This window comes from Leiobunum rupestre, chromosome 8, assembly GCF_980474605.1.
Source record: "Leiobunum rupestre chromosome 8, qqLeiRupe1.1.hap1, whole genome shotgun sequence".
NCBI lineage: Eukaryota > Metazoa > Arthropoda > Arachnida > Opiliones > Sclerosomatidae > Leiobunum > Leiobunum rupestre.
The window spans coordinates 4,084,118-4,096,043 of record NC_143391.1 but is presented as its reverse complement, the minus strand read 5'-3'; the positions used below and the strand labels follow the sequence as shown (position 1 = coordinate 4,096,043).

The window sequence follows — 11,926 nt, the reverse complement described above, 5'->3', positions numbered from 1 at the left end:
GATAACTTCTATCTATTTATGGAAAATCAAACGAAAACTTAGGTTTGCTTACATCGACTCCCCTGATCAGCGCGATAAAATTACAGTACTACCAGATTTTTTGGTAATAGAATGGCCATGTGGGCTATATCTAATGGAAAATCGAGTAGTTCGGTGTAGCCCTGTAAAGCGCCTTTAAATCGGAAACCTTTTCGTTAGTAGTTACATATATGTATAATATTGTTACATAAGTGTGACACTTCCTATTCTTCACACGCAAAATTTTTACTGAGAGCTATTAACGAATCACAAGACAGATTGCATTACGGGCTTCGTCGCCGTTTTACTTCCGCTTGCTCCCGCGTCACACGTAGCCTTTGACAGCGCCTCGCTAGGGGGAGATTTTCTTCTGTGATGACGTCACTTCGTTACTAGCTCTCAGCAAAATATTACCCAAAGTGATAAACTTATGTAACAATATTATAGACTTATGGTTGTAACGATAGGTGGCTTCTTTTCGCTTGTTCTGGGATTTCGGAGTAGGGTAAAAAGAGTAACCCTATGACTTCATTATACTCCAATTCTGTGGTGGTGAATAGTTCGAGTCGGGATAAAAATGTTTTTCCAAGCTTGGTTTTTTCCAAAATGGCTGCCTGTGGCCTTTTTGGGAGATAAATTCTGTTTAGCAGACGGTTTTACCAGTTTACACTTTTTACACCTCCTTTTCAATAGGAGTAAAAAGAGTAGCCCTAAAAAACTTTAACAGACGAATAGTTCGTTTTAGGGTTAAAAGAGTTCACCTTTAGTCCGAAAACAAGCGAAAGCAACCACCTGTTAACTCCTAAATGTCAGCCCATTCAAACACATTAATTTTCATACAGAGCGGGTAGGACAATTCAGTCCACTCGTCTCTGCTAGACATTGCCTGGGGCCACGCCCACGGGGGCATAAAAAGGGATAGATCCGATAGGGAGAGCAACAGGGCACTCGTGGCCGAAGTATGTAACCATCCGATGGGGTTAGATGGTCTTCTTTGCTTCAAGACGCGTGGGATAAAAGGCGTTCGGTACCCTCCCGATATTAAATTGGAAACTAGAGAATGGAAAAGTTATCATATTAACAACCAACGAGTATAAAGGACTACACTCAACCCTATTAAACTTTGTAGATCCCCAGCAAAATAATATTAAAAAACTCTAAAAAAATACCATATAAGAAGGTATGACAAGATTTTTCCCCCCGATGCTTTTGACCATTGAATTGGGAATAATACTGCTAGAATTACAATTACGATTTTGGTTGCCATGGTTACGCGGAACCTAATCTGATAAGACTGTACGAAATTCATCTTTATAATTAGGTGGTAGCGCCATCTATATTTTGTAAAGTTATATGGCTAAAAATAAATAATTATTAGCTAACTCACCGTAACTGGAGTTAAAAAGGATCGTGTTGACAGAATAGAATTATTTTTAAACAACTTCAAAGGTTTGTTTGTTACGAGTAATCATACATTTCAATTTCGCATCAGATTCGCGAAAAAAATCAATTGCAATATAGTTTCCACCACTAGAGACAGATGCCACCACGGTAGAACGATAAAGTTGATAAAGTCTCCTTATGGAACGAAATTGGTCCCGCGCCAGCCAAATTTAGTTGTACCTCTATTTATTCCCAACTCAATGATTTTGACATTACGACATTTTTAATTTATTTAAACAGCGGAAATAAAACAACGCTTTATTTTTTCTTGATAATTTATTAAAAAACAATTATAATAATTGATATATAAAGGTGAATTTTTAACGCTGACAGTCTTTAGAAGTGCGAAATGTTGAAACGATTTGTCGAAACGCGCGATTAGTTAAATTGGGCCCACGAAGATAGTTATTTGCGATAATAATTAATTAGTTTGGAATGTGGCGAGTTAAAATGAAGATTATATTAGTTTTCTTCGTAATATCCGTTACTTATACTATTACGGTTGTTAAAAGTGATTCTCCAACAACATCAAGTTTGCAAACCGACGATAGAACCTTTTCCGAAGAGGAATTACTTCATGAACTCCGTGATTATCTAGAACAAAAGATTCGACAGCTGAAACTGGACTTCCACAAACGGTTCGAGACCGAGAGGATTCGAAGCAAACGCGACGCGGGTTGGATCATATCCCTTCAAAACAAAAATGGTATGTCGGTTAATACCATAGAAATTGAAATGAGACTAGAACCACTGCGCTATCCGGTAATCTCAAGGTAAACTGGAATCGCTACTAATCCACCCAGGAGTGCGCCATCTATTAAAAGATAATTTAAACTTTAAATTTAAAATAAAAGATGGCATGCTCCCTCAAAGAATACTAGCCATTCCACTCTCATGGCAACAGCCTTCTAACTATTACATCTCCCCACAATCTAATCGTGCTTCTAGTCTTATTTCTGTTTCTATGGTTAATACATTTCAGTGCACACGGGACCATTAGTTTTATATTTTGGTCACATTTCTCTACAGCGGTGCAGAAACGAGATATTCAAATTACCGACCAGTTGAAAGAAGATGTAGACTTACAACAAGTCGAAGAGAAAGATGATGATGACGCAAAGACCATCGGCGAGTACCCCATTTCTTGCTGGACATCCATCGCTTTCGACAGCAATCATTTGGTCTTTTTAATTACTTCAAACGGAGACTTGGTTCTGCTCAATTTTGACGGAACCTCTTTCAGCGTGGTTTTGAAGTTAGAAGTAGATGACGAAGCTTATAATGCTGAGGTGAGTTAGAACTAAAGTTTGAAAGTATTAAACTAGTAGATAATCATTCTTCTCGAAAGGCCTATTATCACGGCAACGAAATTTGGTTCGCGGTAACGCACAGGAGTCAAGGTCCTTTCAAATACTACATCCAGCTATACGTCTTCGACGGTCATAGCATCTCCAAAAAGCAGAGCATCCCTGTGGATACGCTTTCGGACATCGACATCATTCACAACAGAGGATACTGGTACTTGGCTGTTGGGACCACCCCCGATTTTGCAACCAACAACTTCGACGGACAGATCATGTAAGAAACTGAATCTGCGACTACACAGGCCCTTAACTTGCGTATTTCGCAGGCTGTACCAGTGGAGAGAGACTCAGTTCGATTTGGTTGCTAAACACTACTCTAAAGGAATCAGGTCCGTAACTATGTGGGTATACGAAGGCGTTCTATACTTGGGAGTTGCCAGAAGTGTACCAGGCAACGATTTCTACGGTTCCGTCGTATACACCTATAATGGATGTTAGTATCTTTCCTAAATCAAGCTTTTGCTGAAATTTAAAGTTTTCTCAATTACATTTGTTACAGATGGAGACAAGTTATCTTCCGTGCAATTGATTCCGACGTTCTACGCTTACCAGGTGATTCATTTCGTAGTGGATGGCAACCATTACCTGGTTTTCTTGTGCAAAAATGGGGCTCATCTCTACTGGTGGGCTGGTAGGTTACGGCTTTACCTTCCACCCTAAAGTCCTCTTCGCGAAACTTTTAATTACTTTTTATACAGGAAACGAATTCATCTTCTTCCAAATCTTGGATGGCTCGGAAGGTGCAATCGACATTGACTCGGTGTCGTTGCCCAATGGAGAAGTGGCTTTAACTCTTGCCTACAAAGATTCCGTGGGCTTTTACACCGAGGATAGCCTATCGCAGTACGTCAAGGCGTACCATTTGAAGCTCGAGGCTGACCAAGGGTTGCCAGCTACGGCAGGGGCACCGACACTAGCTTCCGCTCGCTTCTTCAGTCGAGTTGGATCCTACTACTACCTGTTCTTAACTTACCGTCCAAACTTGGAACCCAACTTTAAACAACCGGCCAACGCTTACAAACTTAATCTAACATCCCAACGAAATGGTAAGATGCCAAAAAAATTGGAAAGGAAATTAGTCAATACGTAATTTGATCCCCCACCTTTTCTTTCATAGCCATTGAGAAGGACTTGGATCCTTTGAAATCGTGCATCGTTACTTTAAACAATAAACTATCGGAGAAACGGGAAGAAATGGAAAAAATCGGATCGAAAATCGAACACATTTGGGTTACCAATAAAGAACAAAGCGTCTCTGCTCCAGTCGTAGTAAGAGGAAATGTCATAGTGGTGAATGAACTTGACGCCGGTGTGATTGTAGTAACGAGCCCGGATACGAAGCTACCCCAACTAACTAATTCTCAGTTTCATTTGGAAATCCTCAACCAGAGATCTCTGTTGGAGGCCATGGAAGCTGACTCGAATAATTTGGTATACAAATCGACGGACCAAACAATCTATGGTATTTCGCAAATAAGGCAGAAACTGCTATCGTATACGATAATTACGTAATTCCTTCTACAACAGGTCCTTTAAGGTTTCTAACTCCTCCTTTGATACGTAAGGGGTATTTGGGAGCCATAGTCAGTCCGCAATTATCACTGAATGGAATTCCCTTTTCCCGAATCATTCAAGATAGTCTGAAGCTGACTGGGCAGCCCCAAGTATTTGTAGGTGATCTAACGGTTGACGGATTATTGAGCACTAGACAACTATCCTGCGATGGAACCCTCAATGGCATTCAACCACAAAGTGCGTCATTGGCTGATTTGTTACTTTACAACACTAAACTGAAATTTCAATTAACGCTTCCGCAGGTTTGTTTCTACTCAACGCGGACGATGTTTCCGTATCAGGCGGGTTGGTTTTCACCGATCTCTCTGCAACACAAGCTAGCTTAACACCGGAAGGTCATATCAACGGTCTGGAACCCAGACATTTCGTTTTGAACAACGATCAATTGCCTTTCCAAGTCATAGACGGTGTGAAAACATTTGATGCACTACACGTTCTCGAAGATATTAGAGTCCGAGGGAAGACTAACGGGGTGAGTGCTGTTGTTAAATTCCCACGATTAAAATGTGTACGAATTATAGGTTATTAATGTTATTTACAGAGGAAATTCTCTGATCTTCCTAATGAGGTCGTATCCATCCTTGGGAACCCAGATATATTTTCCCAGTTTGATGTTAATTCTCCTTTTATCATTGATGGCGATCTGAATGTTAGGGACCCGATAAACGGGTACATCGATGTTCGTAAACTGGGTTCGGAGGCGCTGACTTTGGATGGATTGGAACAAGACGTTATTGGAAAGAAAATCTTCAAAGCACCCGTATTCGTTGATGGAGACGTGACGGTGGATGGGTTGACCAACGGCATCGATGTCAACGAAGAAATACTTTCCAGAGACACTCCCCAAACTTTAACTGGGGACCTAAAATTTGATAAAACTGTCCAGTTTTTGAGCGATCTCCATACTGGTTTGGTTAACGGCGTTGATCTGAACGAAGATGCTGTTCTCCAAAACAATCTACCTCAAACCGTCTTGGGTTTCAAGCGATTCCTGGGAAAAATGGCTGTGACAGGAGACCTAACGGCGACCGATGGTGCCACGATTAACGGCATTGACCTATCGGAGCTATCCCGATCCACGGTGATTCCGGACAACTTCACTCTTTATGGAAAGACAGTTTTTGAAAGCATGGAAGTGCAATACGTTGACCACTTTGTGGTGGTTAACGACATTGATTACCGGGAGTTCGATAAAGACTTGTGGCGGAAATCTCTGGATCAAATTGTCCCGGCCACCGTTCATTTGAATAGCCTCGTCGAGTTCAAAAACGACTTGGAAGCCGAAGAAGTCAATGGAGTCAACTTGGAGCGTGACCTAATACGTACTTTCGGGGACGAAGAAATTCCTGGAAGCTTCAATTTTGTAGAGGATGTATACGTTGAGAAGCCGTTGCTTTTGGCTGATGGTATCACCATTAACGGATACGATATATCGGAATACAATCTTTTGGTAGGTTCGCTTTTTCTAAATAGTGTAAGTATTAAATAATTAACCTTAAACCAATCTTGAAGATTCCGCCCTCGGGCAAACCATGCGCAGTACACGGTTCTAAAACCTTCCCGAGTTTGGAGGTTCTGGGCAACGTCGTGGTAAGGGGTAAATTGAACGGACTAAAACCATCGACCGACTTTCTCCTGAAGCACGTTCCTCAAGACGTCAGCGGACATTTCACCTTTCAATACCCGATGACCAAAATCACCGGTCATCTCTTCGCCGACTCGGTGGATATTGGCTCTGTTATTAGCGACTTGGACTTCTCAGATTTCGCTGACCAAGTCGTCTTGCTGGACGATCCTCGCCAGATTCCCATCGAGAACAAACGCTTTGCCGGTGGTTTGAAGGCCAATAATATCAACGCGTTAGGGTTGATCGACGGCGTGGACGTGGAAGCTTTCTGGGATCACGCGGTGCCGTTGAAATCTAGAGGGTTCGTAGCCATGGGCCATAACTTCACTGACGTCGACTTTCAAGGTGACGTCTACACCACCATGATCAACGGCTTTCCCTTTGAGGAATTTATTAACAGACTAGTTTACACTGGAGAACCTACCATCAGAGGCCCCAAGACCATAACTGGGTAATCAACTGTTTCGATGTTAATATTGCAATAGACTTAAACAAAATTATTTCAGGTCCTTGAAGGTTAACGGCGATTTGGACTACACTGGTTTATTGAACGGAATCAATTTGAGAGATCTTTTTTCCAATGTTGCTTATTTACGTGCCAATAATACCTTTACGGCGCCAGTTAATTTTCTAGGTGGATTGGTCGCTGGTAAGTTTATGGACCTCGGCTCTAATACCTTACTGAAGGAAACGAGTAACCTTATCTTTTATATTAACCCCGTAAAGACCAAGTGGAAATATCACCTGACTCTGTCGTGGATGGCATCCCGTGGTCTGAATTGGTTTACCTGAACCGGGACGAAATCCTATCGGACTATAACAAATTTCTCCAAGATATAACTGCCGAAAAAGACGTTTTTGTTCAAGGATTAATAAATGGATGCGATTTAAATTTGGTAGAACCTAAATTTTCAATCTGACGCGTTATGTTTAAGTCATATTCTACCCTTTAATTTTGGTTTTAGTTGGCTGAAAACGCTTTGTACTTGAACGCCGAATTGCAACTAATTAGCGGAAGTATGTCCGTGGAAAACTTGGTCGTAAACGGCAACTTGAAAGTTACGAACGGTATCGGAATCAACGGCGTTGATTTGATGGAACTGGCTCGTAACCTGGTCACCAAACGTGGAGATGGGCAAATAATAACGGGCCCCGTTCATTTTAGCAAAGGCCTGACTGTCGATTCTCTCACTCTTACTTCCGAAATTAACGGTGCCGATCTAATATTCATTCTGAACGACGCTGTCAGCAAAACGGTCCCGCAAACCATCGCCGGAAACAAACTGTTCCTTCATCCTGAAGGTATGGCGTTCGCCGGCGGCTTGACCGTTAATGGCGATTTGGATTCAAATGGCTTGGTCAACGGGGTGGACGTTCGAGGAGAGGCCGAAAATGCCATCCTTCGAAGCGCAGAAACTCAAAACGTCTTTGGTCTCAAGACTTTCCGCAATGTCGTTATCCACGGTGATCTTTACGTCTTGGGTACCATCAACGGACTGACTATTCCCAATGATCTTGTTTTGAAATCCACCGACGAAGTTGTACCGGTGGCGACTCACCTGGCAGGACCCATTATTAGAGTGCAAGGTGATTTGGTCTTTCACAAAACGGTTGACGGAATCGATTTGGACGACTTCATTCACAACCGAGTCACTTTAAGCCAAGACGAAGTCATTTCGGCTGATATTACTTTTCTCGATAAGGCAAACATAGGTAATGAGGTAATTTATAGGCGCGTTGTCATATGCCTGTACCATTTTGTTTTCCTTATACCAGATTGGTTGGACATAATGGGCACCATCAACAACATCCCGATGTCTTCCGTGATCGTCAAAACGCGAGACTTCAAAATTGGAGGCAGAAAGACCATCGTGGGAGACGTTTACGTGGATGCGGATTTCGATGCTGAAACTATCAATGACGTCGACATTCGTCAACTGGAGAGGAGAGTCGTCAGGCACGACCAACATCAAATAATCACCGGACCAACGGTTGGCGGCAAACTTTTTATATTCGTGAAGGCATTGAACTAAATTTTCTGTTAACCACAGATTTTTATCGAGCCTATTGAAGTTCGTCGTAACGTCATCGTGCACTCGCGTATTAACGGCCAACCGATCGACAGTATCCGAGATCGGTACTTGTCTTACTGGCATTCTTTGAGCGACGTGACTGGAAGACTGACATCGATGACAGAGGCCCAAGAAGCTCAAATAAGGCGCCAATTCGATATGCAAAAGAGTATTAGCTAAATTAAATAGTAATTGAAGTAAGACTATTCATAACCAGTGACGTTTATTGGTAGACGGATTCGTTACCTTCGCTCACTTTGAATTAATTCAAACCCTGGAGTACGGTATGGATAGAATGTTCTCTTACCCTTCGTACAAAAGCCAAAGGTACCATAATTGTTCACCTCTTTTCTAATTTATTCAAACTTTAAGAAAATTCTTTTCTGGCTTCAGTATGAACCCATCAATTTTGCTGTACGGATGGGTGACTAAAGATTGCGACGAGGACGGTGAATGTTGCAGTTTCAGCACGTCCGCTTTCTCGTTGGACAAGAATGGTCTTCCGAATATCGCCAGCACGGAGCAGCCCGGCCGCTTGATTCCTCTAACTTTCGAACTTCCGTACGGCGCCTTTTCGGAAAACTTCCATTTTTGGACTAATACGACCACTTCCGCTTACGAGTAAGTTTCGCGGGGAAAACCGACTATCCGACTGTATGTGGTTGGTCACTGGAACCTCATGGGTGTTCCACACTCGTCATTCTGTGACCTACTAAGGAGGGTAGTTTGCAGTGGAAGAGGAAGCCACTCTAGTCCTCAGCTGTGCGAGGGTGGGTCTCGGGCAGCCCATGGTGTCGCCTTTTGTTGGGCCGTGATGAGGGCGTTTGTTTGCTATATGTGAGGCGGTCAAAATGGCTGTCTCACTGGCCGAACGTTGTTTCGCAAAGCGCACTTTTGTCCGGGGCTGGTTGTTTTGGTGGCCGCTGTAGTGCTTAAGGCGGAGCAGCGGGGTACAAATACATATACTTATGTATGTGGTTGGTTTCCCACTGTCCCTATCTAGTGGTGTGATGGGGTCACTGGAGCCTGTGGGGGGCTCCATACCCGGCTCTCAAGGTCATGTGATCGGGGCGCTGGGTCACTGGAACCTCATGGGTGTTCCACACTCGTCATTCTGTGACCTACTAAGGAGGGTAGTTTGCAGTGGAAGAGGAAGCCACTCTAGTCCTCAGCTGTGCGAGGGTGGGTCTCGGGCAGCCCATGGTGTCGCCTTTTGTTGGGCCGTGATGAGGGCGTTTGTTTGCTATATGTGAGGCGGTCAAAATGGCTGTCTCACTGGCCGAACGTTGTTTCGCAAAGCGCACTTTTGTCCAGGGCTGGTTGTTTAAGGTGGCCGCTGTAGTGCTTAAGGCGGAGCAGCGGGGTACAAATACATATACTTATGTATGTGGTTGGTCATTCTGTGACCTGCTAAGGAGGGTAGTTTGCAGTGGAAGAGGAAGCCACTCTAGTCCTCAGCTGTGCGAGGGTGGGTCTCGGGCAGCCCATGGTGTCGCCTTTTGTTGGGCCGTGATGAGGGCGTTTGTTTGCTATATGTGAGGCAGTCAAAATGGCTGTCTCACTGGCCGAACGTTGTTTCGCAAAGCGCACTTTTGTCCGGGGCTGGTTGTTTTAGGTGGCCGCTGTAGTGCTTAAGGCGGAGCAGCTGGGTACAAATACATATACTTATGTATGTGGTTTGGTAACCGTCCGCTGTCCTTCTAGCTGCGTTTCCAGCCTATTCAAAGTGGAAGAATCCGCGATCATCTCCTCGAGTGCCAATGGTTTCCAGAATCGTTTCCACATGATCATACCTCAGTCTCCTTTCGTGCAGGACGTGGTCACGTTCGACTCTGACGAAGCTCATTACGTCACCGTGGCTTACGCCTTCGACAAGAACAACGGCCAATCTGGCGTCATTCAAGTGTACAGATACGACCCGGCAACCGACGGATGGTCTTCCCATCAAACCCTGTCATCTCCGGGAGTCTTTGACCTGGATTTGACGACGGTGGAATCGGACATCTTACTAGCTACAGCCGCGGCTAAGCCCGGAGTCTCGTCAGTCTTCAAGTGGGTCAACGCGCAGTTCCTCCTGATAACGCGGCTCCCGTCATCGTGGCCAAAATGTGTCCTGTGGGTCAGAGTCGACTCTCAGCTGTTTCTCTCTTTGGGTAACGAACGATACGTGGAAGACGACATCCCGATCTACACCGAACCAATCGTAGTCTACCGCTACAACTTCGCCACCAATGCTTTGGAATGGTATCAGCACGTCAGCGTTCAAGGAGCGGTTGATATCACGACTTTCAAGCTTGGAGGTAAACTCTTTCATCGACAAAATCCTCTAATATTATTCGTCTAATTGTATGATTTTTTTACAGGCGAAACTTACTTAGTTAGCGCCAGTCGAAACGATCAAATGGTGTCGGTCATCCAATGGAAGGGATACTCTGGGTTTAAACTAGTGGACGAATTCCCGGTACCCCTGGTCAACGATCTGCAACTTTACTGGTCGTTTAACGGTGATCTGAACTTAATAATTTCCACCGAGGACTGTCGCACTTTGGTGATGAAAGCTACGACCATCGGCCGAGGACTCTCTCCCCTGGACGGTCAACCTTACTACCCGGACTACGACCTCCTGATCAGAGGAAATAATTTCTACACTAACTACCCCTTACCACATTCCGTACCGTCTTTTTAACTTCGGTTAAAATTGATTAATTTTGTTAATATACAATTGTTAATACCTCTGTACATAAATTATGTAAAACAAATAAAATAATTTACGTTAATTTAAAACTACCCTGTCGTTTTATTTTCACTACGCGGTATAGGAACAAAGCAAATAGTTCCCCCTTTGGAAAATTATTTTTAAGTAGGGTTGAAAATTATGGCGATAAGAAAACTTTAAAACCCGTGTTTATTTTGTATTCTCTTTTTCTGGCTCGTTCCAACTTGAAACTTTCCTTCTTCGAACATAATGGTTCTTTATAATACAGATTTAATAGACTCAATTTATCTGAAATAATTTTGTGGAAATCTCGCTACATTTTTATAAAATCGATCAAACACGAACGGTTTTCAATTGAAAAAGTATTTTAAGCTTTCAGCCGTAATATCCTTTTTCCGATTTGAATGAGTCAAGAGAATTTTAAAAGATTCTTCTCATTACGGGTTTTTTCACCAAATCGACCTACTTCTGCTACATTCATGTGGGAATTTTATATAAATCCGCTCCCTCAATTGCTCCATTTTCTGATCCCCCACTTTTCCGATATTTATGTATCATAAAGTGAACATTAAATTTCAAACCCATAAGTAACATAATATATAATAAGTATGACTATAAATTTATTTAACACCATGAATGTTTAAAAGGTATTATAAGTCGCTAGATGACTTGGATGGTGCCTTGGGTATTAGCCTAGCCAACTATTATTATTACCATTAGTACCATAAGTAACATAATAACAATAAGTATGACACTTTCTATTGCTTTAAAGCCTTTAATGCTAATTTTCTAACCGAACCTTTTTTCGGCACTGATACTCTCTTCAAGCTGTGACTTGGACTCGCGACTTACCGTTTTGGATGACTACATTAAGATAAAAATTTAAGCCTAATATCGGAGAGCACGTTCTGGAGTCGTGAGGGGCTTTGGCTTTGTTTTGAAGCCAAAAAAAACATGAGCTCGTGGCGCCGAGAAAACTTTTTTAATTTTTATCACTTTAGCCTAATATTCCGCCTATCTATCGGAAACCAGATATTTCGGCTTAGCGGAAGTCTCACGTATTTTAGACACTAGAGGGCTTTGTGCTGAGAAAACATCTTGATTACGCAAT

At 42.9% G+C, this 11,926-nt stretch overlaps 1 protein-coding gene across 1 annotated transcript; it reads left to right on the top strand.

Moving 5' to 3' along the window:
• The first annotated feature begins 1,811 nt into the window (after nt 1-1,811).
• LOC149932032 (uncharacterized) lies at nt 1,812-10,883 on the top strand. Its single transcript, XM_090156912.1, has 20 exons — nt 1,812-2,167; nt 2,491-2,750; nt 2,810-3,039; nt 3,092-3,258; nt 3,325-3,456; nt 3,524-3,871; nt 3,943-4,287; nt 4,353-4,577; nt 4,643-4,872; nt 4,942-5,850; nt 5,913-6,478; nt 6,534-6,676; nt 6,754-6,923; nt 6,993-7,740; nt 7,804-8,018; nt 8,079-8,268; nt 8,333-8,426; nt 8,493-8,720; nt 9,804-10,399; nt 10,463-10,883. The coding sequence occupies exons 1-20, from the start codon at nt 1,897-1,899 to the stop codon at nt 10,783-10,785; spliced, it is 6,390 nt and encodes a 2,129-aa protein (XP_090013038.1). The 5' UTR covers nt 1,812-1,896; the 3' UTR covers nt 10,786-10,883.
• The last annotated feature ends 1,043 nt before the right edge of the window (nt 10,884-11,926 follow it).

Coding starts and splice junctions, on each gene's coding strand:
- LOC149932032 (XM_090156912.1), top strand. CDS start 1,897: ATGTGGCGAGTTAAAATGAAGATTATATTAGTTTTCTTCGTAATATCC. Junction 3,872..3,942: donor TCTAACATCCCAACGAAATG/GTAAGATGCCAA, acceptor TTTCTTTCATAG/CCATTGAGAAGGACTTGGAT. Junction 8,427..8,492: donor CCTTCGTACAAAAGCCAAAG/GTACCATAATTG, acceptor TTCTGGCTTCAG/TATGAACCCATCAATTTTGC.